Source organism: Amphibalanus amphitrite, unplaced genomic scaffold (genome assembly GCF_019059575.1).
Source record: "Amphibalanus amphitrite isolate SeventyFive unplaced genomic scaffold, NRLGWU_Aamphi_draft 000221F_arrow, whole genome shotgun sequence".
NCBI lineage: Eukaryota > Metazoa > Arthropoda > Thecostraca > Balanomorpha > Balanidae > Amphibalanus > Amphibalanus amphitrite.
Genome location: NW_024881716.1, coordinates 191,084 through 218,978, shown reverse-complemented (window position 1 = coordinate 218,978; position 27,895 = coordinate 191,084). Strand labels below are relative to the sequence as shown.

Below are 27,895 nucleotides of genomic sequence, written 5' to 3'. Positions count from 1 at the left end.
ATAATGACGGAGCCTGCGTCCGTGTCCACACCACAAGAGGATGATTAAAACATGTTGTGCTCGAGATGTTGCAATGAATGGAAATGTACTGAATGTGTTGCAAAAACATCCAACGACACGAAATTGCTGAGTAGACAATGACACCCTATCAAGGAGCCCAAGGCGCAAATACTCCACTGCTAACGTCGCACCCCTACAGTAGCTCTCTGCCCCCACCCCCTTCACCCCCACCCCCACCCCCGTTTAGCGATGTTAATTTTCAGTTCCGTTGTCATGGCTTGAGGTATCCATCACCTACCCACTTTCCCATGCCATTTGTTTGTTCAGTGATGCCGGCTACAATTCTAAATATGCAACGGCTATATAAAAACTTCGTGACCTCTGTGGATAACAAGATTGCATATTATCGACACAATATGTTCAGTGTTGACATAGAATTGACCTCAATGTGACCTCAAAATTCGAATATAAATATGCACCTCAGGAGGCGCCGCCTAGCACACCTCGCTAAGATAGTTTCGGAAATCTTCTGTACCTAGACGGCTGCTGACATTTGGCGAACGGTTCAGCGAAGTGCAGGCTAGGCAGCCCAACATCAACCAGTCCGATGTCTGACAGCACAGTAATCCGGCATCAGTCTGGTAAAGTCCAGTCTGGCACCGACCAGACCAGTTCCAGCCGGTCCACGAGTACAGTGTGTGGTCTCCAGTGCGGGTCACAGTCTGCGGTACCCGGGGGCAGCAGTACGGGTCACCTGTCGGCAGTGTCTGACCTCTGTACAGGTCACCAGTCCAGTATCTGACCTTCAGTGCCGCAAGTCGCCAGTGGAGGTGCAGTACCGCTGCTGGGGCTGCCGTCGGCTCCCGATCGAGCTCGGCCGAGTATAAATTGGTGGCCGGCGGCGGCGGCCGCTATTGGTGCCCGGTCCCGCGCCGGCCGCAGTCTCGTCCCGTCCCGCAGCGCGGTCCGCACAGAGCCCCCAGCGCCGCGGTCCGCTGCGGCAAGGTGTCAGACGGCAGCGGCATGGAGCGGCTGAAGAACTGGGTGGCGGGCATGTCGTCCTGCGCGGCGGCCTCCCGGTCGCAGGCCTCACGTGAGTACCTGTCACACCGTGCACAGAAGTAGGCACTGCACTGCAGGAGCATATCTGGCACAGGGCACATACATATTACATAATGGTACACAGAAAGCACCTGTTGCATGGTACACGGCGTATAGAGTAGAGGCTCGGTACACAGGGCACAAGGTCTCAGGGAAAGAGAGGGTCCATAGAAGTGAGCACAATTGCTCAGCTGTCCAAATTACCCACTGCATGGCGCAGGGGGTGACAATGCGTGATTTTGGTCTGAATCAGACGGAATACCGACAGTCCGACTACATTCGGGGTGAGGGAGCCCCCGCCCAACCGACTGCAAGGGTCGAGGAACGGTGCCGCCGATACCCCGCCAGGCGACAGGGTGAAGAAACGGGCAGCTTTATAAATACATGCAAGATCATGAGAAAGCAATAGCTACCCGGTTTGGGTAACAGAATCGGTTACCATTGGGTGCTTTCGTTCGAAAATACTAGTGAAATTAAATGCTGCAAAACCATGTAAATTGTTTTGACCTTGTCACATCACGCAAACAAACCAGACTAAAGACAAGTCATTATGTAATAAGCAGGCAGTAATCTTGTTGTCGTCTTTCTGTTTAATGGTGAACTAAGCAAGTGTTATATTGAGCCTAACTATTATGTTTGTTTGTCTTCATCGTTGCTTAGCAACATATGAACCTTGCCCGATTACCGACAGCCGTAATAAATCATCAATGTCGATTAGTTTCTTCAATATTTCATTTGAATCACATTCTTTCGTTTTTGGCTTATACATACAGTGCACACATGCCATGACGTTGACAGATCGATTTTGTTACATATGATATACAGTCACATTACACCATTAGGTATTTGCCTTGCAGTCACTCTTGAGTTGATGCCGAGTAGACATATCTCTAGAAACGAAAGTTCCAGGGACATCATGGAGACTGACCAGTCTCACCTGCCCGACTTGAGTTTCCATAGGCCGTAGGAACAGGGGGCCGCGGGGGGCACGACTCCCACTTTTCAGCCATTTTTTAAGTAAAATCTTATTTTTTAAATACAAAACTAAGAGCAGGAAATGGCTCGACAAGGCGAGATGAGCACAAAACTGCAAATAATTTCTTCACAGGGGTATTGGGCTCCCACAAAGTGACATTGAAGTTTTGCTCCCCCCCCCCTCACTTTTCGTGAGGTTCTTACGCCCATGTGAGTTTCCCAGGCAAAAGTCTGTCTGGGCTTCCCTTAGTTCTCTATCCAGAAGGGTGTGGAGTGGACTGACTTGAACAATCTAGTTACGTATCAATGATGATGATTTATCAATGATGGAATAACATTTAACATATGAAGTGGTGTCAGACCTCGCTGGCTCCCACACAAAGACGGTCAGACCTCAGTGGTTTCCGCCTCGCACACAAAGGCGGCCGGTGGCTCGGTGGCTCAGTGGCTCCCAGACAGGGCGGCCAGAGCTCGCCGACCCTCCCCCTCACCCCCCCCCCACCCCCAGCTGGGGTGTGCGTTCTTGGGCAAGCCGGAAAAGGACAACGTACCGAGTAACAACAAAACCGTACCCAAGATCGCATGTTCAAATAAGCAACTGGCGAAGATCTGTTTGTGTTCCGAGTCGGTTGGATCTGTCGCCCGCTTATCGACATGAGTTATTGCCACAGCGGGGCAAGCTGTTACCAGTCGCCTTGTCGTAGCACGCTCACCATAACAGAGTAAGAACACTCGAAAACACACCCGGCCAGCCGCTGACCTTGTTTCAACACACGGGTACTTCCAGTCTACAGGATGCGTACAGCTACACTGACAACACGGTGGCTTTTCATGTCATTACATTTCAACTTATTTATAGGATTGAACCATGACGTGGATAACTCATTCATATCTTTAACCCTCGCCGGCACAGGGGGGGGGGGGTTGATGGAACCCCCCACTTAAGGTTTTTCGCAAATAACTCGCGTAATAAGCGGCCGATCGCGACGACACTTTCAGTACCCTCGCATTGATCAATTTTACACCTACCCTGAAAATTTCATGACCCTGACCCAAATGACCTTTGACCTGTGACCTCTTTTCTGAGACCATGTTTGGCCGGAATCGCGATTCGGCGTATGTCGGCTTGCATTAGCCGCGCGTTTGCAAGCTTTTCGTGGTTTTAAACGTTCAAACATGTGATTTGATGTTGCGTCACTTGCTCCCATACATTAGGGTGGGTGTCAAGGTCACCTGAAAGTCAGGTCAGGTCATTGACCTTTGGTGACCTCGGGTGACCTCGGTTCACTTTTTCGAGTTTTATATGTTTCTAGGCTAGTTTTTGGAGCTGAATTCGAATTAAGCAACCATTTGAACATTTACGAAGTAGTTTTGGTGCCTTCGTAACATGTTACGAAGCTGTCAGAGGCGGTTGACACGTATTACGAATACCCGTCACAACCCCTACCGGTTGACCTGACCTGACCTGACCCGACCTGGTCTAAATGCTTAAAGACATCATCTCTGATCAAAACTAACACGATATTCGTGATCAGCACCCCGGAAAACCACCACATAGCAGCCACACTTTACGACTTTCTAACAGGTCCCGATTTTCCCGGTTTTCGGGTCATTGACCTGACCTGGAAGGTCACCCGATGACCTAGGACCTTAAAATTTGGTATCATCGGCTTCCTCTCGTGACGGGCAACACGCTCGTTTTTTCCGCGAAGCTCTAGCTCAATCAGGGGCCAAACGCGAGGGGGTCGTACCAACCCCTCCCCCCCTTGTGCCGTCGAAGGACGCAAAATGGCCTGTGCCGGCGAGGGTTAAAAAAATAGGGGACCGACGCATGCGTGCGCTTGGTCAGCGACTCTATAGCATAAATATCATTATTTTATTATCATTTTATGGTGAATTCTGCGCTCGAAAATCTGTCGAAAAGAGCATGCCTACCTAAGCATAGATAAATGGTAAAATCTTAAACAAAGACTAAAAGCAAAACACTTCGATAGTCTCGTTTGTGGTTGCTCGCGGCTAATTCTTTTGGGGTTTGTGAGTCCCATCCTCCTATAAAGTGGCTCAGTTAGTAATTACACAGGCACGGTTCAGACAAGGTTACACGGTTCCCGAGCCGCGCCGTTTGGGGCCGTTCTGCCCCTCACGCGCCGTGCGGCCTCTGTATACGCCAGCCCCATGCCGAGCTGCGCAGCCTGGCTCACTACTAGCCAGCCCTGCACGTGTGTCACAGCCCGGCCGCTCAATATCGCCCTGTCAGTCGATAGAGTTACCCGTCCCGCTCAGTCGGCACAGGCGTTTTTGTTGTGCACTGATGCTCACAGCAGCCCAGCATTCAGGTGAATATTGTATTGTTTTAGGCCTAAATATTTAAGATGATCAATAATGATCTATAATGTGACAGCCTAGAGCAACAGTCATTCCTCACTGCAATCACTGCGCCACACACAATCCTCATATAGAACTGTGACAAAGTATCCCAATGCAGCAGTGACAGGTATTACCATCAGGCATCAGTGACAGGTCTTACCATCAGTGACAGGTCTGACCGCATCGGTGACACGTCCAACCAGTGACAGATCTGACCAGCAGTGACAGGCCCGGCCAGTGACCGTCCCGGGGCCAGCCGGCCGGGACCGGACGCGGCTGCGTTAGGTCTCCCCCGAGCAGCGGTCCCGGTGGGTCACGCAGCTCCATACAAGGCACCAGTCTGATAACTGGCACAAGAAACAGGCTGTTGATGGCGGCTCCCAAACGGCTGCGGCCGCCGGCGCTGGCCGCTGCTATCGGGGCCGGCGGCCGTGTTGTTACAGGCCCCGAGGTGCCGGCGGCCGCCACTGGACCGGGCGGCACCGTGGGTGACCAGACTGGCATAGATATGGGCCACGCTCTGCGTCTCCCGAGGTCAAACCGCCACAAACAGCTGGCTATTTAGGTACTACATCAATTACATATGAATGTATGCAGTCGATGTCACTCGTGAGGCGTACTGAATGAATGATATGGTTATAGCTAAAAAAAAATGTCGCAGAAATCATGAGTGTCTCTGTCATTCAAAGTTATTACACCAAAAGCACATAGGCTAACCAACCACTCTTTTGCTGGAGGGCCGTACAGGGCGCACGGTCGACGGAACCGCGGCGGTCGGCCGCGGCTCTGCCTACCTGGCGTAGCGTACTGCCTGGAGGGTAGGCTGTGCCGCGCAGCACCCGAGTACCGCGGCACAGCCTACCGCCCGACAGCCGCGCCCGCTGGGCCGGCGGATAGCAAATGGAGCTCAGAAATAACCTGCTTAGCTTATAGATGTGCATTTGGTTATGGCACGTTTTTGTATAGGTGTATCTAATACCTATGTGTTGCAACTTGCCAGTGTTCGTTACAAGCTGTATTGTAAACAATCCAGCAGTCCTCTGAACCGGTCACTGAGCGAAATTAGAGCCCAGCTGCATCTATAGGTATGTGATGGTAGTTGGAAATGTTCAGTCTGGACAAAGAGTAGCGCACTGCATTCTTGGCAGCGCCAGTGGTCCGGTGTTTGTGGACTGAGGGTTACCAAGGCCGGCTCTGACCGGCCGCTCGCCTGACGAGCCCGTGTGAACGGGGCCGGCCTGACGTGGGGGTAGGGGGGGGGGGGGGCGCTGGCCGACCGCCCAGCTCCCCTGTCTCCGGGGGACCCGAAACAAAGGTCATCCACCTGCTGGAGAGGCTCTGACGATGCGGTAACCGAACGAGGAGAGCCGTCTCGCAGGCTTCTCTCTTGAACCTTTACAGCCATTAGGCGCTTGGTAATCGCTATTGGCCAATCTATCTTCAAGCATGCAATACCTATATGTCTTATGCATACCTACATGCCTAATATGAATAATGAGCTTAATCTGATAGAACAGTCGAGGGATTTTTTACTAATCAAACAGACCTAAGCCGGTGTGGAGGGCCGGTGAATGGTGCGGATAGGAGCGGCGCCATCCCCGGGTCCCGAGCTGCCTGGCCAGTTACCTCCCCCCCCCCCCCCCCCCACCCGGCTGTGTTGGCGCCCCTCCACGGCGGGCCGGCGATCAGCAGTGCTGCCGAGACTGGTGCCTCGGTAAACGCACCACTCGGCCAAAGCACGTGACAAGACCGTGCTCCCAGCTCTGGCCTGGGAAGCGCTGTGTATCGTTTGGCAGGGATATCGGCGGTTCCACTAAATCGGCCCGGCACAGACATTGCACTCTGTAGCCGCAATTAGCTCACCTACACCAGTGAAATGTAGTGTTAACATCAAAATAAATGCATCGCAATGTCGATTTGAGGCTAGGATTTGTAGACAATGTATATGTGAGTAGGCAGGACTGCCACGCCTGCCAGTACGACACCGCCGTGCCGTGTCGCAGATGAGCTGGCCGATGGGAAGGTGCGGGGCTCGGACTCGTGTCAGGCCCGTGACCCGTGACCCGTGACCCGTGTTGCAGGTGAGCTGACCGATGGAAAGGTGCGCGTCTCGGACCCGTGTCAGGCCAGGTGTCTGGCAAAGGACGCCGAGGCACACCAGACGTCTCCGAAACCGGACGGCGGATACGGGTGGCTCATAGTGTTCGCCTCGTTTTTGGTCAGTGCTTTGCATTTAAGCATTGCTTTATTTTATGGTAACACCTCTCTCTCTCTCTCTGTCTGTCTGTCTCTCTCTCTCTCTCTCTCTCTCTCTCTCTCTCTCTCTCTCTCTCTCTCTCTCTCTTTCTCTCTCTCTCTCTCTCTCTCTCTCTCTCTCTCTCTCTCTCTCTCTCTCCCTCTGTATATATATATATATATATATATATATATATATATATATATATATATATATATATATATAATATCGTGCTTCTTTATTTCATTATCAATCGTCACCTGTTGAGCTGTGAATGTGCATTGTGAATACTTCAGGCCCACATTAAAGCAGCATAAAACAAAGCTCATTCCTAGCAGCGCATGAGTATGTGTATCGTTTAATGTCAGGTCTAATTTAGTCACCGTGAGTCTGATTTTCAGGCCCATGTCACCATCTACGGCGTTTCGTGGTCGGTCGGAGTGTTTAACATCATTTTCCTAGAAGAATTCCAGCAATCAAAAAGTACGACAGCATGGGTCGGCTCTTCATTAAACGCTCTTATGTACACATCGGGTAAGTATCGTGCGAGTAAGTAAGCTGTACCTGTTATAAACTTATAAATATACGGCGTGTTTTGGTGTCATGTTACTTTTCTGTATTTACTGCAATAATTATTTTCTAGGGTTAGTTACATATTACTTATCCCACTCTGACGTTGCTAGATGAGTTCTGCCCTGCGCGCCGAGTCTAAGACTGCCCCCTCCCCCCCCCCCTCCTTCTCAGGAATCGTCTCGTCGGCACTGGTGCGTCGGCACGGCTGTCGACGGGTGCTGATCGCCGGAGGGGTGCTGGCCGCCGTCGGTATCGCACTGTCGGCGCTGGCCCACCGCCTCTTCGTGCTCTATTTTACCTTCTCGCTGCTCGGAGGTGAGGACAGGCGGTGCGGCGGCCCCCTCTCTGTGCGGCAGGTGACGACGGACCAATCCTGTACATTCACTGGGCTAGTAAGGAGGCAGGCCACGCCGTCCCGATCTGGCGCGAGCCGGGAACAGCCGAGCCGGCGGTGCCGGAAACGGTGCAGTGCAGTGACTCACAGTGAGGAGTCACCAATCACCTCAATGGCCCGTCAAATCAGACAGCCATTACGGGCAGCCGAGCGGTGCCGACGACCTGCGGGCACCGCTCACAGGGAGCACACAGGGATCACACGGGGAGCTGACGGCCCTCCGTCCCACCGTCCCGTATCCCTCCATCCCACCGTCCCGTATCCCGCCGTCCCGTATCCCGCCGTCCCACCGTCCCGTATCCCGCCGTCCCACCGTCCCGTATCCCGCCATCCCACCGTCCCGTATCCCACCGTCCCGTATCCCGCCGTCCCGTATCCCGCCGTCCCACCGTCCCGTATCCCGCCGTCCCACCGTCCCGTATCCCGCCGTCCCACCGTCCCGTATCCCTCCGTCCCACCGTCCCGTATCCCGCCGTCCCACCGTCCCCATCTCCTCACCATGGCCGGTCCCAGCGCGCCATTCAAAGTCGGCATATCGCTGGTGTGTGTACACTCACCTACTAAGTGATGTTCGCCCCCCGACGGCCCAGCGTTTGACTGGTGCGGTAGACTGCGCCGCCTCACACCCAGGTTCAGCGGTACAGTATATCCCTCTGGCCTCACGCTCGGCACAGACGCATTGGGCTGGGTCAGGGACGCGCCGCGCTGCGCTGGCCGCCTTACCACTCATTACGGAGCGAGCGAAGCGAGCGAAGTCTTACGTAGAATAACGGACATTTCTGAGTATGAGCGGCCGGCCGGCCGTGGTCACGCTTTTGCGATGCTTATATCTCAGCAACCACTTGACCGATTTACATGCGGTAATTTTTGTAGGGTAGTTTCATTCCTTCTTCCAAGTATTGGACTATTTCCGATGCATGTGGGTGACCCCTTATGCACGTGCCACGTGCAAAACGAAGAGGTGTCAGTTTTGTAACAATTGCAATATCTCGGTAACTACTGGGCCGATTACGCTGAAACTTGGCATGTAGGTAGGCACCCACTAGGCAATGCATTTGCATGTGCCACAGTTGGAGTGCTGCTGCACGTGCGCACGTGCAGGGGTCGATTCCAGATCTCGAGAACGGCTGGACCGATTGCGCTCAATTTTGGTACGCGGTTAGGGACCGGTTAGCAGGGTGCCGTGCAAAAGTCAGTTGGGGCCCATTTTGCACGTCCGCACGTGCAGGGTGCCGCTTCCAGATCTCCAGAACGGCTGGGCCGATTGTGCTCAAATTTGGCACATCGCTAGAGACCGGTTAGTAGGGTGCTGTGCACAAGTCAGTTGGAGATACCCCTCGCGATTTCGCACGTGCAAGGCCCACCCTCTCGCTCGCTCCGTTAGTCGCCCCAAAAGGCGTTATGCTGGTTTTATTTTTTATAGGTGGAATGCGTTGGCGGTTGAACCAGCGCGGCTCGTAGGAAAGTCATTTCATCCACCAAAGAAACGAAATATAGCGTTCGAAAGCTGACGGTGAGCTGATTCCAAAACAGTATTTTATATAGAAATCGTTCGATGGCCTTTTTAAGAAATTGCGTTTTGTAAAATCGTAAAAATCTTTTATTTCATTCAACGAGCTGTCCAGGACAATTTTTAAATCATAGTCATGTTTTTTTTCGATTACCAGTGAAAGCTGAATGCCAAAAGAACAATATGTAGCGAAAAAAGTATTCTGAAATATTAAGATGTGTCTCTCACAGCCGGCAACAAGGCGCAATCACACAACTCAGTGTCACGACGGATCAAAGTAAGCCACACAAAGGCGTCAAATGACCCTTATCGACCCGCAGACCCGGCGCTCTCAGCTGTCTGACGGGCCACAGAAGAGACGTTCGGCTGTCGCCCTACTAAACAGACGTCATTTTTGTTAGTTTAACAATTCAAGTCGGTACTTAAGCAATTCAGGATACCTGAGAGGAAGTTTCATTGCTCTGTCATTTTCACATCATGTATGAATTTGCATTTGTTTTTGTCTACTTTGCTCAACTCAGCTAGGCATTATGCCCATACAAGAAGAGTTGGCCGCGCTGAGCTGTCAGAGGCTGTATCGGCTTCAACTGGTCAGAAGTGGGGGTAGCGCCCGGCTGGGCGGGGTAACCTTCGACCGGTCGCAGGGCCAAACAGTTGTCACTGGTACAACCTCTGACAGTGAAACCCCTCTAACTTTCCCCGCGCGGGCATTGAGCGCAGCGGGACGGAGCAAAACCTGTATAAGAAAATGTAAGTTAAAGCATCTTGTAGGTCAATCTAGCAGAAGAATGAACTTTCTTCACCGGTATCCTGAAAAACTTTGATAGTGATATGGATCGTTAAACAAACAAATATGACACTTGTTTAGTAGGACGAGACTCGAACGTATTCCATGGCCGGTCAGGCGGACCTAGCGCACAGTGATGCTAATGGGGTTGACGAGTGGCTATAAATACCAAAAAGTCAAGTTTACCAAACCGAGTAAATCACTATATGGCTAACCAAATAAATGTCGCATCTGAATCACATAGTTTTCATAGTTTTGTCAAAACCGGCCTCGTGTATGATTGTCAGAACTCGTGACATTTTCTATGTCGTAAAATGACTGTCAGATACTTGCAAGCTCAAACGCCGCTAGCGTGCGTTCATTTAATACAAACTGCAAAAATTATGCATCACAATGATTCCTAAAGCCTGCTGCTTCTCATGCGGGGTCACAAAAAGCCGCATCTGTTTTGGTTTGGCGGTCATCGAATCATTTGTCATCATATTGCAATCGCAGTTTTTTACTAAAAAATATTTGCTTTCGTTTCACCTACAGCAGTCTACACAGTGTGTGCCCGTTAGTGCACCATACCATAGCATTTCCTAACCATTTCTGAGTCACACCGTGAAAGAATTAAGGCGCTAGCACAGGGCAGACCGACGCTATTGAAGTTTTTGTCCGTTGCGGTCGGGTGTCGCAGTCGGGGTGGATTGCTTTCGCCGCGGATTGCAATTTCGACAGACGTTTAACTTTGACCTGCTATAAGTAGGTAAAATATTGACCTTAACTCAAAAGTAATATGCTCACTCGCGAGATCTTGTCAAGAGCAATCCGTCGGTTTTTGTCGCGAGGCGCTAGGACACTTCGTTTAGGAACAGCAGAGGGATGCACCGACGAAACCCCGCTGTGGCCGCCCGCCCGCGGCGCGGCCGCCCGGGCCGACCACCGCGCCGCGGCACCCGACCGCAACGGACGAAAACTTTAGTAGCGCCGGTCAGCCCTGTGCTAGCGCCTTCATTCTTTCACAGTACGGCTCAGAAATGATTAGGGAATGCTATGGTATGGTGCACTAACGGGCTCACACTGTGTAAACACCTGTAGGTGAAACGAAAGCAAATATTTCTAAATAAAAAACTGCGATTGCAATATGATGACAAATAGTTAGATCAACGCCAAACCAAAAGAGATACGGCTTTTTGTGACCCTGCATTAAAAGCAGAAGACTTTGTGGATCATTGACATATATATTTTTTTGCCATTTGTATGAAATGAACGCAAGCTAGCGGCGTTTGAAGTTGCGAGTATCTGACAGTCATTTTACGACATAGAAAATGTCACGACTTCTGACAATCAGACACGAGGCCGGCTTTGACAAAAACATGAAGATCGTGTTTTTCAGACACTCCAAACATTTGCCTGACTGGCCATTTTACGATTTATTCGATAAGGTGAACTTGAAATTTGGGCCTTTTCGGTATTTATGGCCACTCGTGAGTCGTGAACCCCATTTGCATCATTGTGTAGCGGTGAGTCGGCGAGTCGATAAGGGTCATTTCACGCCGTCTGTGTGGATGACTTTGATCCATCGTGACGCTCAGTTGTGTGATTGCGCCCTGTTGCCGGCTGTGAGAAGCGCATATTAATATTTGAGGATATTTTATTGCTACATATTGTTTCTTTGGCATTCAGCTTTCACTGGAAAACGAAACAAACATGCATATGCTTTTAAGAATGTCCTGGACAGCTGGTTGAATAAAGATTTATTACGTTTTTACAAAAACACAATTTTTGAAAAAGGCCATCAAACGATTTCGATAAAAACACATTTGTGGCATCGGCCCACCGTCAGCTTTCGAATGGTATATGTCGTTTCTTTTGTGAATGATTTGACTTTCCGACGAACCGTGCCAGAGCGATGCCATGCCGTTCATCTCATCCGGATAGGCTACAAAACTGCCTGTGCAGCTTCAAAACACGGCATACTTCTGCCTTGCCCTCAGAATCTCTGAACATCTGAACCACTCTCATACTTATTCGAAATTTCCTTCCTAATTTTTCTTCTCCCTTTCTTATGGTATGCCTAATACGAGGCTCATTATAACTATGTTATGAAGAATATGGAATACCTTGACGGCTAGATTGGGCTGTGGTCCATGTCGGCACTTTGCAGCCCATTCATGGCAATATTTCACATTAATATTATCAGAATATTATCTCTATATTCTCAAAAACCCTCCGTGGTGGTCCGTTAGCGAACCCTACCTGTGGCCTTGACACAATGGTCGAAATATCTGGCCGTTGACATTGGTCTTGAGAGAGAGAGTGAGAGAAACGGTCACGAACAGCTCCTTGGTTCTGTCAGATGCTGGGATTCGCTGACCACCGGCGCCACGCAACCACTGCACTCAGCTGTTTTCTCCGAAGCGCCAGTGAACGACCTCGCGACCTTCGTTCTCCCCTGCCCATAGCCAAGCTGTGGCTGAACAAATCCGTCAGCGCTTGAAAGGACTGCGCGGCAATGGAAAACAACCCCTATCCCGCTAAAAAAAGAGTGAGAAAAGCAACAAACCCAAAGTCTGCTCTCACTTCTGTGTTGGCCCGTCTCTTGTGTCCTGATTATTTATTTAATTGCTTATAAAACGCATCAATCATACATCATCACGAGACCCACCACCGCCAGCAGCCACTCGCCAACAAACAAGTGCAGCTTTGTAGGATAACTATATAAACTTTATAGGTAATATAGACTATAAAAACTTTATTTATATTGTCCGCGTATAAATTTCGGCCCTCGGGACCCTGCTGGTGGCTCAAGTCCTTAACTACAGGCACGTGGTTATGCCCCGGGGCTCCGTATCTCACTCACTTCTGGATTCTGTGTGGGTTCCCACACTTCGAACCGGTCACATGACTTACCTCGCCCGAGGCTTGGTCAAGTGACCCAAGCGCAGACTGGGCGCTGCGGTGCCATTGGGTCGCGACCTATCGACACTGCAGCCGGCCGGGCCAGGTCAGCCCGCGGATCCGTGGCGCTGTGGTATGGCGTCGGGCTGGTCTTTGAATTGTCGTGTGTTCGGATCGCGCGGGAGTCGTTGCTTTTCTACAGAAAGGAGATCTGTGCTGTTGTAACTTGACAGCTGGTTGGTTAATAGCTTCGTGTTTATCGTTGCGTGCCTTACCTGTTTAGTGTTTATGCGTTGCATTTATTTTAATTATCAAGAATACAAAATCATACCTATTGCAGCGACTTGCATACCTACTTAGATCCCAGATATTTACAACTGCATAGACATGTCATTTCCTAAATGTTACGTAAATGGTGTCAAAGGTGCCGCCAACATCTCTGCTCGTTGCACCAATGCAATAACAAGGACCATTTTCACTTAAGCCTGCATTTGTAAACTGTAGGCCAAGGCCCTACCTGTCACACATAATCTGGCACCCCTGACCCCACGGCCGTTAGTTATATCCTTGGCTCCCGGATCTGGCTCCGCCTGTGTTTACAGTGTGGAGTCCTTCACCACCAGTCGGTCGGTCACGTGACTGACCTAGCCCGAGCCCCGGCTGTCTGACCAGAGTGCGGGCCGCGTGCCGACTGATCGTTTCGCCCACAATTGATACACCTCCGCGGCTTCCGACAAACTTATCTCCTTTCAAATTGGGAGTCTGTGCCTTGGTCTGTGCGTATTCCGTGGCGTAGCAGCAGGGTGCTGGACTATGGATTAGAGGGTTGTGTGTTCGGGCCACGCTGGGGTGATTGCTTTTGTTAGGAACTTGTTTTTCCTAGCGCGGCATTAAATTAATTCTTTTCCGCCTCGAGACGAAGTCATCATGCTCCTCACGTTTCCCTTTCCAGACGGCGGTCACCCCACCACACGACCGGTGCAGGTGACGGAAACTCCTCATTCGATTAGGGGAGAGTGGGGCAAAGCGGCCACCCTAACGCTTCTCACGATGCCAACGCTTGATTTTTAAACTTGGAAAGATTCTTTCTATACCAATGTGATCCCTATTAAGTTGCCTTTTATTTCAACTGCGTTTTATTTCCAAAGGCGTTCACATATGGAAGATATTAACAAAACTTTAAACCTATGCATATTGGCCACTTTGCCCCATACCCTGAGGCAAAGCGGCCACTGGCGTCTTCTCAAGTCCCGATATGAGAAACAAAATTGTTGCCTCATGTACGACTAGGGTATTTGATGGTGACAAGGTTTAAGCGAGGATGGATGTTTACTTAATCATCTTCCACCTGTAGGTAAACAAAGAAAGGATTTTCATGAAAGAAAAAAATAATTGCATTATTTGGTAACTCATGCAACTGAAAAGTGGCCAAGATGAATGCCTGACGACACATTTGAATATAAATAATGTTTTTTATCCAGATGGAAGCAACTTATGGCCAATTGGGGCGTGGCCACTTTGCCCCGGCCACTTTGCCCCGCGCATACCGTCCGAGACAATAATATTCCAGCCTAGCCATTAGTGGGGTAAAAAACATTAAAATTGGTAGAATACATGTACGATAACCATGCAATGCATGGACAAGAATGCTTATAAAAATTCCAAACTGTTATGGAATAACATAACATTTAAAAATTGTAAACATAGTTGGTAACCTGGCAAGAAATGCTTTTCCGTGTTTCACAGAACAATGGTGATGGACCTGAAACCCCGGTCTGGCTCATTCGAACGACCGTGAAGAGAAGTATAATTGGAAACCATAAATTGGAACTGACGCCAGCTATGAAGGGCTAAAACGATGGGTGGCCGCTTTGCCCCGGGTGGCCGCTTTGCCCCACTCTCCCCTACACCATTTCCGGGGTGACCGTTTGAGCGGCAGGACGGGTTGTCCTATCGGGACGTTCCCATCCCACTATCGGTACGGTCTCTGCCGCTGCGGCACACCCTCGTAGGCCCGCGCAGCCCAGCGTTTTACGCCCGTGGAGGTGCATCGAAGTCAGCGAAACGATCAGTCAGCACGCGGCCCGCATTTCTGTCACCCGGCCAAGCCTCGGGCTAGGCCAGTCACGTGACCGACCGACCGGTGGTAAATGACTTAACACTGTAAACACAAGGCGGAGCCAGGTCCGGGGCCCACGACCTATAACTAACGGCTGTGGGATGACAGCGTAGGTATCAATTACAGTTTGCAATTGCAGGTCAAAGCCTGTGTAAATGGTGGAACGTGCGGAGGTGTTGGCGGCATGCCTTGACACCACTCAACATCCTTGATGACATCTCTCTGCAGACATAAGTAACTGGGCTTTATCTAATGAAGTCGCTGCAATATGCTTCCTTTCTATACACACTAGTAGATGATTTCAAGTAATGCTACGCGTTAATAGGTAAGGCATGCAACGACATACAGGAAACTATGAGTTCATACAGCCAGCTATGAGTTCAATGGCACGGATCTCCTTTCTGTAGAAAAGTTACGACGTCCGCAGGATCCGAACGCACCGCCTCTCAATTACAAGCCCACCTTCTAACCACAGCGCCACGGACCTGCGGTGGTTTTCGAGTGTTATCGCAGTGAAACTGTTGTTCTGATAGGTGGCGACCCCATGGCACCGCGGCGCCCAGTCTGCGCTTTGGTCACTTGGCGAGCCTCGGGCGAGGTCAGTCATGTGACCAGTTCGAGGTGAGGGCTCAGCCACAGCTTGTCTGCGAGGCAGGGGAGAACGTGGGTCGCGAGGTTGTTCACTGGCGCTTCGGAGAAAACGGTAGAGTGGTTGCGTGGCGCCGGTGGTCGGTGAATCCCGAGCAATTGACAGGTGGGCCTCTCAGCCAACGTTACCATGGTGGGGGGTGAGGGAGGGGGCCACACAAGTATTTGACCACGCATGGTTACCTCGGAAGGTAAGAAAGCAAAAAAGAAAAAGACGCAGTAAAAAGCAATCTATAGCCCACTGTTAAATTTTTCATGGGTTATTATTCCATCAGATTATCGCTAAGGTCACTGCAGGTCACCAGCATTAAAATTATCACGAATTCTGGTTCCCCATTTTGACAACTTCTCACAAGCGGCGCATAAGTCAAGTCTGGAACTATTAGAGCTACAGCGCCGTAGAAGAGCGCATTGAATAGCTCTTTGAGTTTTTTTTTTGTGTGTATTTTCTCAGATTGGACCTAGAGTAAATGGTTTATACTCCAGAGGGCAAAAACTTTCAAAACTTGACGTTTTGCGGGTAGTTTTTCTGTAATAACCTATGGCGTCATGTTTTATTACGTTAATTTAACCGGAATCGCGTTTCTTTCGTGAAGACGCGTCAAATGAACCATGCATTGAAATTTAATTTACAAAAATGATCTCAGGTCAAGCTCATAGAAAAGGTCATGTTGTGCCTATCAGTCGATTCCTATCATTGAGCTGAACGCATCGGTGTTTTTCAGCGTTCTATCATGTTTTATCTAAAGCCATTGTCAAAAACTGTTAACCCTGGCCGGCACAGACCATTTTGCGTCCTTCGACGGCACAAGGGGAGGGGGGTACAACCCCTTCGCGTTTCGCCCCTGACCAAGCTAGAGCTTTATGGAAAAACGAACGTGTTGCCCGTCACGAGAGGAAACCGATTATATCCCATTCTTAACCCTCGCATGTGTGCGGCGTTTGCCAGCTTCTAACGTGTAGGGGGGGGGGGGGTCGGTTGGACCCCCCTTGCCGTTTGGCCACTGATCGAGCTAGAGCGTCGCGGAAAAAACGAGCGTGTTGCCCGTGACGAGAGAAAGCCGATGATGCCCAATTTTAAGGTTCTAGGTCATTGGTTGAGTGTCGCTGACGCTGCTATGGTTTTTTGGGGGGATGCTGATCACGAATATCGTGTTACTTTTGATCACAGATGATGTCTTTAAGCATTCAGACCAGGTCAGGTCAGGTCAGGTCAGGTCAACCAGTAGGGGTCGTGACGGATATTCGTAGTACCTGCCAACCGCCTCTGACAACTTCGTAACATGTTACGAAGGCACCAAAACTACTTCGTAAATGTTCAAATGCTTTCTAAATTCGAATTCATCTCCAAAAACTAGCCTAGAAACATGTAAAACTCGAAAAAGTGAGCCGAGGTCACCAAAGATCAATGACCTGACCTGACCTGACCTTCAGGTGACCTTGCCATCCACCCTTTTGCATGGGAACAACACCAAATCACATTTATGAACGTTTGAAACCACGAAAGGCTTGCAAACGCGCGGCTAATGCGAGCCGACATACGCCGAATCGCGCTTCCGGCCAAACATGGTCTCGGAAAGTAGGTCACATGTCAACGGTCATTTTGGTCAGGGTCATGAAATTTTCAGGGTAGATGTAAAATTGATCAATGCGAGGGTACTGAAAGTTTTGTCGCAATCGGCTGCTTTTTACGCGAGTTATTCGCGAGAAGCCTTAGGTGGGAGGGGGGGGGGGGGGGGGTGGCGGGTGCATCAACTTACCCTGTGCCGACGAGGGTTACGGAGACGTATCATGATGTGAGATGACTTCAGGGGCATAAAATGGGTCAATAGTTGAATTTTGTGATTCGGCCGTGCCATATTCACCTGTATCCGGGTGCCATCGCTAAAAAGAGGAGCATTTTGACCTGACTTTATGATGTGACCAGGTGTCAACAATTCCAGACACGATACGAAATTCATAAGCTGTGCCAAGTTTTGCGTCGCTGTGCGCCGCAGTTTCCGTTACAGACACACAAACATTGGCTAGTGTGGCCAAACACCCCCTCCCCCCACCCCACCCGGGAGAAAATAAACGATATAAATTGCTATAACTAATCTCACTGAGCTAAATGCGATCGTGAACACTTACAAGCATATATTCGAGTCGACACAGAAAGACCAGCGATTCGCAGCAGGCCCCCTATAGCCACAGATATGTGACTGTGAGCGATAAGGCAACCAGCGCGGCGCGTCCCTGACCCGGTCAAACGCGTCTGTAGCGAGTGTGAGGCCAGAGAGATATACTGTGCCGCTGAGCCTGGGTGTGAGGCGGCGCAGTCTACCGTTGAGGCCAGAGGGATGTGCTGTGCCGCTGAACCTGGGTGTGAGACGGCGCAGTCTACCGCTCCAGTCAAACGCTGGGCCGTCGGGGGGCGAACATCACTTAGTAGGTGAGTGTACAATGTACATATATCATGGTGCACAATGAGGACACTGTTTTAACCTCGTCGCCGTCTTATGGTCCGATGGAATGGAAGCACAGTATATTTTACGATTTTTAACCCTCGCCCGCACATGGGGGGGGGGGGGGGTGGTTGCCACCCCCCAAGGCAGTCTTTCTGCTCTGCACTCAACATTTTTAGAGTTAGAAGGCTGATTTTTCGTATAGCTGCTCCTCTATCCATCCTTGATGTCAACTGAAAATTTCAAGTTTCTGTGATTTCTGGTTTCGGAGATATGACCTTGTTTTTTTCAGGTCATGTCATGACCCAAATGGCCAATTCTCAACATCTTGCGTTTGCCATGGGCCTTGTGAGCTTTTGACACCTTGATTTCGGCCTTTTTTGCCAGTCTTACCTCCCACCTATCATGGAACATGCTGTTCGACGATGTACAGGTGTCAAGGTCAGGGTCAAGGTCAACCTAGGTCATCTAAGATAATTGCGTTTAAGGTAAGCTGAATTTACTTTTTGTGAAGTTTTTTGACTTCATTTTTGGTAAAAGCTTCTCAGATCATGATTTCATGTAATATGGACACAAAAACAATCGGTGCACACATCAGTATACACACAGACACACACAGACATACAAACACATATAATTGACCTTGACCTAACTTGACCTGAAATGACCTCAGCAGCAAAAATCTGGTCGGGTAGTGTGACAAAGAGGTTCTAGGTGGCTTGGCACCAGAAAACAGCATCGTCATCGGTATATGATAAGCAGCGCACTTGATATCCAACGGTGACCCAAAACAGCAACATTTTTTAGTTTGACCTAACCTGGAAGGTCAATGACTGACCTGAGAAGGTAAAACTGGGTATCATTGGATTTTTCTCTTCCCAAAGAATCTTTTTGGTCTTTACCGCTAAGCTCTATCTCCATCAGGAACGAAATGGCGCGGGGGGGGTGGCAACCACCCCCCCCCCCCCATGTGCGTTCTAGGATGGGAAAATGGCATGTGCGGGCGAGGGTTAAAGCCGTAATCGCCACGCCATATGTGGAAAGCTTTTGGTGCCAATACATACATACATACATACACAGTCCCTACACGGTGGTAGTCTGATTGTCGTACTCACGCGGCCGTTCCATAGTACTTCAATGAGCAGGCCTGGCCAAAGGGAAGCTAAGCCTATATAGTTAGCAGGACAGGACGGCCGGGAAGTGAGCCGACCGCTGACGCAGCATGGTCCGATCTGACATAGGGAAGAGTGGGGCAAAGCGGCCACCCGGAGCAAAGCGGCCACCCTTCGTCTTAGCCCTGCACAACTGGCGTCAGCTCCAGTTTATGGTTGCCAATTATACTTCTCTTTGCGTTTGCTCGAATGAGCCAGATCGGGGGCTCCGACCCGTCGCCATTTTTCCGGGACAGATGGAATGACATATATATTGTCCCAGCTCATTCTTATCATCCCACTATTTTTACGATTTTGAAATGCTTCTTTAAGTGTTTGCATTCCATCATTGAGTAGTTATCGTACATGTTCCATGCCCAGTAGCGGCGGAACACTTTCAATTAGGGGGACACTGCCGACTTTTGGTCCCATTCTTTCCATGCAACGCCCATAGGGCTAATGTTAAAATACCAAAATCAAATGGGGACGCGGTGCCCCGGTGCCCTCCCCGTTCCGCCGCCTATGTCCATGCCAATTGCGTTTGCCCCACTAATAACAGAGCGGAAAGATTGTTTGATCTCGGATGGTAAGCACGGGGCAAAGTTGACTGGCCAGAGTGGACAGCTCTCAAAACCAAAAGTTGTTTCAACTTGGACAAAACGTTATTCTTATCAATATTGAAAAACATCGTTATGCGTTCATCTCGGCCACTTTTCGGTTACATGAGTTACCCAAATAATGCATTTCGTTGTCTTTCCATGAATGTCCTTGCATGGTTTACCCACAGGTGAACGATGACGAAATAAGCATCCATCCTTTTTTAAACTTTTTTACCATTAAAACATTATTACTACAGAAGTAACTAACCTGTGTCTCATTTTGGGGCAAGGAAGTCACTGGTGGTCGTTTTTTCCCCGGGGTCCGGGGCAAAGTGGCCAAAATGCATAGGTAGGTTTAAAACTTTGCCAATATCTTATCTCCTATATGTGAATGCCTTTGGAAATGGCACGAAGTTGAAATAAAAGACAATTTTAATAGGGATCATATTTTTATGGAAAGAGACTTTCCAAGTTTAAAAATCAAGTGTCGGCACTCGGCATCGTGAGCAGCGTTAAGGTGGCCGCTTTGCCTTGGTCTCCCCCATCATCTCGGTGACTCCGGGCGGACCGCCGGCAGTGAGCGACTGGGTAATTGACGTCACTGGGACATGCATCGCATATAGATCGAACGCGGGCCCACATATTGCTAAGTCATTGAAAATCACTTTTATAATGCATACATGTATAAATGATATTTTCGGCTATTGCCATAAGGCATCGCTGGCAGCCTCGCCGAGGGCGGTCTGAAGGCTGAACATCTGTTGTATATCTGGTTAGAACTGACGCTTCCGACCAAGGACGGGCGGGGCTGGCCGGCCCGGACTGTTCCGCTCGCTCGTCACCGTGTTCCGCCCGCTCGGCGCCATGTTCCGCCCGCTCGGCTGCAGTGTTGCTCGTCGCCGTGTTCCGCGCCGCGCCGGACCCGATCGGAACCGGCTGGCGTGCCGGCCGCTCCCAATCGGGCCTGATGGGCGCCTTCCGGGCCGAGCGGCCGCCGGTGGGCCGCAGTTATTCAATCCCGCGCCGGCCGCCGCCGGCCGGAGCACCGCAGCCGGATGGAGCGGGATTGTTCTGGAGAGCGACGGTCTCCCTGCGACTGACTCACCCAGCGGGACACTCAGCTGGAATCGAACGGAACTCACCCATCGGAATCTGAAAGCTGCAGATAATCATTGTTACCAGCTCGGGAATATGAATTTAACCTACTCGTTAACCTTCCAGGCGGTGGGGGGGGGGGGCATTTTTTTGCCCCCCCCCTTTAGTTTTTTCGATATATCTCGAGAACCGCTGCGCCGATCGTCACCAAACTTTCAGTACCCTCCCGGGAGCAGCTAGCGCACATGGTGACCAAAAATTTTTCCAAAGGCTATGATAGGTTGGCCGCTAATGACGTCAGATTGACGTCATTTTTGCCATTTTCGACCAAAAAAAGGTTTCGCGGGAAGAGCTATCAGGCCTACAGCTTTAGAGATACAGAAAAATGTTTCAAACATAAAAGGTGTGGAATTAAGAGGGCTACAAAACTGCTATTTCGGTTTTTCGACTTTTTTGGATTTTGACCCCCAAAAATAAAAAATAGATTTTTTGAATATAATAGCCTAAAAATCCAAAAAGTTTTTTGAATTTCGAAAAAAAACCGGAATATATGTGATAGCCCCTACCGCCTTCTATCTACATCTCAAATTTGAAATCGATACCTCTTTTTTTGGCCAAGTTATAGCGAAAAAAACTGTTCAAAATTGATGACGTCAAATTTTCAAACTCTATTTTTAGCAATTCTAGACCTCGTAGCGCAAAACAAAGACCACCATTAGACTCCCCGTGACGAGCTGCATCGAATCGATACCCATTTTATGCAAAAATATCAACTTTGAAATTTGACTTTTTTGACCTGCCCTTGACCTGACCTCCACCAGAAAGTGACCTAAACCGTACCTGATGGTCTTATAACCAACACCATTGAGTTGGAAATGAAAAACTGGCCATAAAACATGCATCGCATAACCTTAGTAAAGTTGGGCTCATGTGGTGACCCTTGGTGACCTTTGGTGACCTGACCTGTGACCTGACCTGGTATGACCAGTGACCTCTAATAGCAACATATGTACTAGACAACTGACGCCTTATCGCTGATTTTCGACAAAATGCGTTTTACTCTTTGTTATAGCGCTTTCCCTAGAAGCCCCGTGAACGGTGAAACATTTTATCTTTGACCTGACCTGTGACGTCATCGGTGACCCCGAGGTCAATGAAATTTGGGTTCCCTCGACAAATTTGACAGGGCTATCGAACGCCGTTTGAATTTTCCGGATCCGTCCAGTAGTTTCGGAGATACGGGGGGGGGGCAAAAAAGTGCCCCCCCCCCCCCCCACCGCGCGGAAGGTGGCTGGTAGGCCCACCGCCTGCCGGGTTAACTCGAAAGTGCACGCACTGCTCGCTTATACGTAACATGCCTGACTTATAAAGTCGTTCTGCCCGGATTCATACAGGAAACCAGGATTCCAGACTTAGCTTTGCGAGTCCGGGGAATGTATGTGACCCTCTGTTGACTGAGAATGTTGCCCCAGTGCATGTGCTGCCCCTCTGTTGACTGACGTCTGGCCACTGTTCTGCAGGCGTCGGTCTCGGTCTCGCCTACATCCCGGCCGTGGTGATCGTCAGCGAGTATTTCGAGCAGCGGCGCACCATCGCGCTCGGCCTGGCCGTCTCGGGCGTCGGCCTCGGCGGCTTCGTCTTCCCGCCCGTCATCAGGTGAGCGTCATCAGCCGCTGGGCGTCATCAGTTGAGCGTCATCAGGTGAACTCGATCAGTCGAGCACCGACTGCCATTCTTTGTACGGTACTGTTCAGAAGCGAAACAATTCACTTAACGTCGCACCTACAGTTTTGATACACGAAATGCGCCCAGTCCAGGTAAGAGCGCACTTATACATGCAAGGTCCAGCAACTTTAAAATCGCTCGAATTCGGGCCAATGTTAATCAATCATACCTCATGACTATGAACGGTCAAGATGGTAAACCATCGCATAGGCCCTAAACTTACCTACGTGACCTGAAGCAGATATACCTAGGGATCTATCGGATTCTTTTGTTTAGACAGCTGAACAGATCGACTTTCAATTAGACCACAGCAAACGAAGAACTCTTCTCCAGGTATATTGGAATGGAATAAGAGCCTCCCTCGACTCTGTCAATGCACGCTGAGCCCGATGTAACTGCGTCGTTGCGATGTTGCTGCAATGTGGGTCGGCGTGCCCGCCGGCCCGGCGGTCAGGCCGGGCCGGGCCGGGCTGCTTTCTGATCAGTGGCCGGACAACCAGGCCACAGTACACCGGTGACCTGGGACGCCCCACCCGTGCCCTGCGCGGCGGCCAGCGCGCCGGTAAACAGCGCGTGCTCGACTGACCTATGGAGCCTCGGCCAGGAGTCGGCCCCGACCACCGTCACAGCCCAGCGTCTGATCGACGACCTGTGTTTACAGACGGACCAGTAGGGCGCCGCCAATCGAACCCCGTGACATTGCAGGCCAGCAATGCATTTAACAATACCTATTTAAATTTATGGCAGATGCCAGATGGGCTTAGATTTAAGAAGCAGATGTTATGACTTATGAGCGAAAATCAAACCGACGCATATGTAAAACTGTTATTGACGGTTACCGATAGCGTTAGTGTGGACCCGTCTGTTCCCCACACAGCGATGTCCGCCACGCTGTCCGCCACGTTCCGCAGGGCGCTGATGGAGGTGCACTCGTGGAGGGTGGTGCTGCTGATCATCGCCAGCATCGTCTTCAGCTGCCTGACCGTCTGCGGCGCGCTGATGAGGCCGCACGGACCGCCCGACCGGACCACCGGTGAGGCGGTGCCGCGCGCTCATAAGAATTCATACACGCGAACATGTTATACATTTACTACCGAGACGGTGCTTATTTATTAATTTTTTTTTGAGTTTTTATGTATCTCGTCCCTTCATTTATCGTCGATAGAGCAACGGCCTAACGTAATCTGGCATGTACCAGCAGGTTACCTCACGCACCTGACCTGACCTGACCGGTTACAGTGTGCTTCCTTTCAGTCCTAATATGTATGTATTATCTGACCTAGCCTGACCTGACCCGTCTCAATAGGCTTCCACCACTACCATAGTTTAACCTGACCTGATTTGTCACAGTCGACAATCGGTCTGGACTGACATGACCTGACCTATGACAGTCCAGTCGGCTATCTCACTGGCATGACCTAACCTGACCTGACCGGACCCGTCCCATGGGCTCATCCTCAGACCTGACCTGTCACAGTAACTATTTGACCTGATCTGTCACAGGTGGATATCAGTCTGCTCTGACCTGACCTGTCACACTAGGCTACCTGTCAGCGCTAGCATGGTTTGGCCTGACCTGACATGTCACAGTCGACTAGCGATCTGACCTGACCTGACATGTCACAGTCAACTAGTGATCCGACCTGAGCTGACCTGTCAAAGTCGGTCATAGGTGGCTGATCTAACCTGACCCAGCCTGTCGCAGTTGGCTATCAGTCTGACCTGACCTGACCTGTCGCAGTCGGATGCGTGTATGACCTGACCTGACCTGAGCTGACCTGTCGCAGTTGGCTACCTGGCCGAGCTCCGGGAGAATATCGGCATCATGAAGTCTGTGCCGTTTGTAACGCTCTGCTTCAACAACCTGCTCTACTGTTTCGGCCTGGTGATAGTGTACGTGCACCTGGGCGGGCTGGCGCTCTCCTCGGGCCTCTTCAGCAAGGCCAACTCGGGACTCATCTTCTCCATCGTCGGCGTGTCCAACCTGGTGAGCCTGCTGTCGTCCCGGAGGAGGCGGGTCCCTCTCTCCCAGTCGGGTGTGCGGGTACGGCCCGGTCCCTTCTCGCCCTCACTGGGTGCTGGGATAGACCTATGGACGGTCCTTTCTCTATTGCTCTCACTGGGAACTGACCGGACCTGTCTCGCCCTCACTGGGTACACACCGGACCTGTCTCGCCCTCACTGGGTACACACCGGTCACCGGTCCTTTCTGACTACTCACTGACTGGTGACCGATCCGTTGTCGCCCTCACTGGGCAATGACCCCCCCCCCCCCGCTCAGTACTTGGGACGGACACAGTCGTTATGGTGGGCTGGCGTACCGGACAGCGCTGACCGGTCCTCTGCTGTTCTCAGGTGGGCCGGGTCCTGCACGGCGTGGTGTGCCACTTCCCCCGGATGACCACCATCCTGGTGTACATGATCTCCAGCGTGGGCTCCGGCCTGGCCACCGTCCTGATGCCCATCTCCAGCAGCGTCACAGGTCAGTCCGCCCAGCAGTCGGCGGCCACTGGCCATCAGATCCGCGCCAAGCAGCGTCACAGGTCAGTCCGCCCTGCAGTCGCCGCGGCCACTGGCCATCGGATCCGCGCCACAGACGGCTGAGCGCAACGCTGGGCACCGCACATCGACCAGGCTGCCAGTACATACCACAAATTTGTTGAAAGTAACAGGTATGCTGTGTGTGACGTTCCATGTAAACTCGGCAGCCGCCCATCACCCCGTTATTATCCCGTACGTCGGCCGCGCTCAGTCCACGGCCCCTCACGCGGTGCCGCCCCTGTCCCCAGCGCTGGCCGTGTGCGCCTGCGTGTTCGGCTTCTGCAGCTCGTGTCTGGGCGCGCTGCTGCCGGACATCATCATCCGTCTGGTGGGCGACCATCGGCTGGGCACCGGCTACGGCCTGCTGCTGCTCTTCGAGGGCGCCGGCTCCATGCTCGGAGGACCCGTGGCCGGTAGGGCAGTGTGTGGGGGAGGACCCGTGTCCGCGGTAGGACAGTGTAGCGGGGGGGGGGGGGCGGTAGGGGGCAGAGTGGGGGGGGCGGTAGGTGCTACAAGGGTCACAACTCACAGTGGTTAGTATATTTAGGTAGTACCTATATTGCTGTGTGCTGTTCGTTCCCAGGTGCTGGTGTACTGGGGATCGGGGAATGCAATTGTGCACTAGCACGTTGCAACGCACGTTTAATGGGTATCATTCAGACAGCTGTTAGGATCGGCTGCTGGGGAGACCTCTGACCCCTCGGCCCGCGCTCGCCGCCAGGGATGCTGTTTGACTACATGCTGGTGTACGACTACAGCTTCTACCTGTCCGGGGCGCTGCTGCTGGCCGCCGGACTGGTCATGGTGGTGCCCTGGCGGTACACGCACTCTTGGCGGCGCGCCGAGAGCCTGTACCGGCCGGCGGGCAGCGCCGACACCGACAGTCCCCAGCGACGGGCGCGCCGAAAGGACGCCGAGGCCGGCCGACAGGGTCCCTCCGCGGACCCCTCCACCAGCCGACACGGCCCCTCGGCGGGCCCCTCCACCAGCCGAGAGGGCCCCTCCCACTGTCAGCCGTCAGAGCACGCAGAGGCAGATCAGGGTGTGTAATGGCCGGTACAGCTGACCGCGGACACGGGGAGGGGCGGAGGGCGCCCTCTGCCGGGCCGCCCGTTCCAGTCTGGGCAGGTTCAGTGTGAAAGGAACGCCGCCAGCGCCATTCGCGGCCGGTCGCTGACCACTGGACGGTGGATAAAGAGGGGAGGAGTTGTGTCGCTGTCCCGGCCGGACTGGCCTTTGGCGGTCCACGGCACAGGGGACCCAGTCGGCCCGGTCGCGGCCCACTGATAGCCCACCAGTGTCGGTCCTCCGTGCCAGTAGCTGCCGTCACGGGAGGGGACACAGGCGTCCGGCTACTCAGTGCCTGTTGTGCACAGCTCACGGTGTAGTGTGCACGGCTCACGGTGTTTTGTGCCCAGCTCACGGTGTAGTGTGCCCAGCTCACGGTGTTTTGTGCCCAGCTCACGGTGTAGTGTGCCCAGCTCACGGTGTTTTGTGCCCAGCTCACGGTGAAGTGTGCACGGCTCATGGTGTAGTGTGCACGGCTCATGGTGCACAGCTCACAGTGCCCGAATCTCAGCGGCTCACGTAATCTGTGTGTAGCGAGGCCAGCAGTCGGGAACTGAGAGTGGCGGCGGCGCGACTATCGCAGTGCCTTGGCGAGGGAAGCGCTCGATGGCCCAGCTCACGCCTGCGTTATCAATATCGCCTCACATCGACAGCGTAGAGCCGAGTGTGTATAGGCACTGCATAGTGTATGCGTACATGTTACCGGAGAAGTGAGCGGTATAATGCGTGTGAGACGACTACCGTAATGAGAGCCGCTACCGTTTGATATTATTATGCTGGCCGTGATGCGTCCTAATGGTTCTAGTTGACAGTCCGTATTTTTGTAAAATGTATGACTGGGAGGTTCATGCTGGCTGATACGGCCGCACTCGGTCCAATAACGCGGCTTCTGTTCGGAAGTGTCGCAGCAGCCCGGCTCCGCCGACTTTCCCGCCACTGGTATGTCCGTCTGTGTGTGGTGTGTGTGAACGTCTGGTCTGAGACCGGTGGTGCTGACATGTAATGCTCGAGTACGACCTGTCCTGGTTCAACAGAGCTCGGCGACGTACAGCACACGCACGTCCAAAGCTAACAGTGAAATAAGACGGTAGGTCCCCAAGCCCTTCATTGACGAAACTGTGAGTTATGAGCACCTACTTCACATAGCGCACGCACAGTATGGCTGCTCCCTCCCCAGTTCGTCGGATCGCTCCTCTGTGAGGTTTGAGCCGCGCCCGTGAACCCGCAGCGGGATGGGACGGCAGTCCCTCCCCCTCCTACTCAGTGATGGACCTCCGGGAGGTTAGTAGCGCGCGTCCATGACCACGGTAACTAGCCAGGTCTCGCTTTCAGCTCATTCCCAGATAACAAGGGCCTCTGTGACGTGAAAAGCACGTTCGAGGCCAACATAGGAATGAAACAGAATGAAACATCTCTCTCTCTCTCTCTCTCTCTCTCTCTCTCTCTCTTTCTCTCTCTCTCTCTCTCTCTCTCTCTCTCTCTCTCTCTCTCTCTCTCTCTCTCTCTCTCTCTCTCTCTCTTCTTGCCTAGCCGCTCCCCAGCCCCCCGCCCGTCCAGTCTGGCGGTCCTCTGCTATAGCAGCTGCTCTGATGAAGCTACTGCTGGCTCCCCGGTCCGCCACACATCGCTGTTCGCGTAAAGCAGTGCCGTGGATCTGTGTAATGTCCGAGCCCATCCGA

At 51.8% G+C, this 27,895-nt stretch overlaps 1 protein-coding gene across 1 annotated transcript; it reads left to right on the top strand.

The window, feature by feature from the left end:
* Window positions 1-670: 670 nt before the first annotated feature.
* LOC122385514 (monocarboxylate transporter 13-like) lies at window positions 671-27,742 on the top strand. Its single transcript, XM_043373849.1, has 10 exons — window positions 671-1,093; window positions 6,525-6,661; window positions 7,081-7,213; window positions 7,424-7,567; window positions 22,403-22,538; window positions 23,519-23,640; window positions 24,395-24,594; window positions 24,963-25,089; window positions 25,397-25,561; window positions 25,870-27,742. Exons 1-10 carry the CDS (start codon window positions 1,024-1,026, stop codon window positions 26,196-26,198), a joined length of 1,563 nt encoding a protein of 520 aa, XP_043229784.1. The 5' UTR covers window positions 671-1,023; the 3' UTR covers window positions 26,199-27,742.
* Window positions 27,743-27,895: the final 153 nt, after the last annotated feature.

Bases quoted from the DNA above. Each gene is read 5' to 3' on its own strand.
- LOC122385514 (XM_043373849.1), top strand. From the start codon at position 1,024: ATGGAGCGGCTGAAGAACTGGGTGGCGGGCATGTCGTCCTGCGCGGCG. The intron at 7,214-7,423 runs GTAAGTATCGTG...CCTCCTTCTCAG, and splicing joins CGCTCTTATGTACACATCGG to GAATCGTCTCGTCGGCACTG. The intron at 25,562-25,869 runs GTAGGGCAGTGT...GCTCGCCGCCAG, and splicing joins GCTCGGAGGACCCGTGGCCG to GGATGCTGTTTGACTACATG.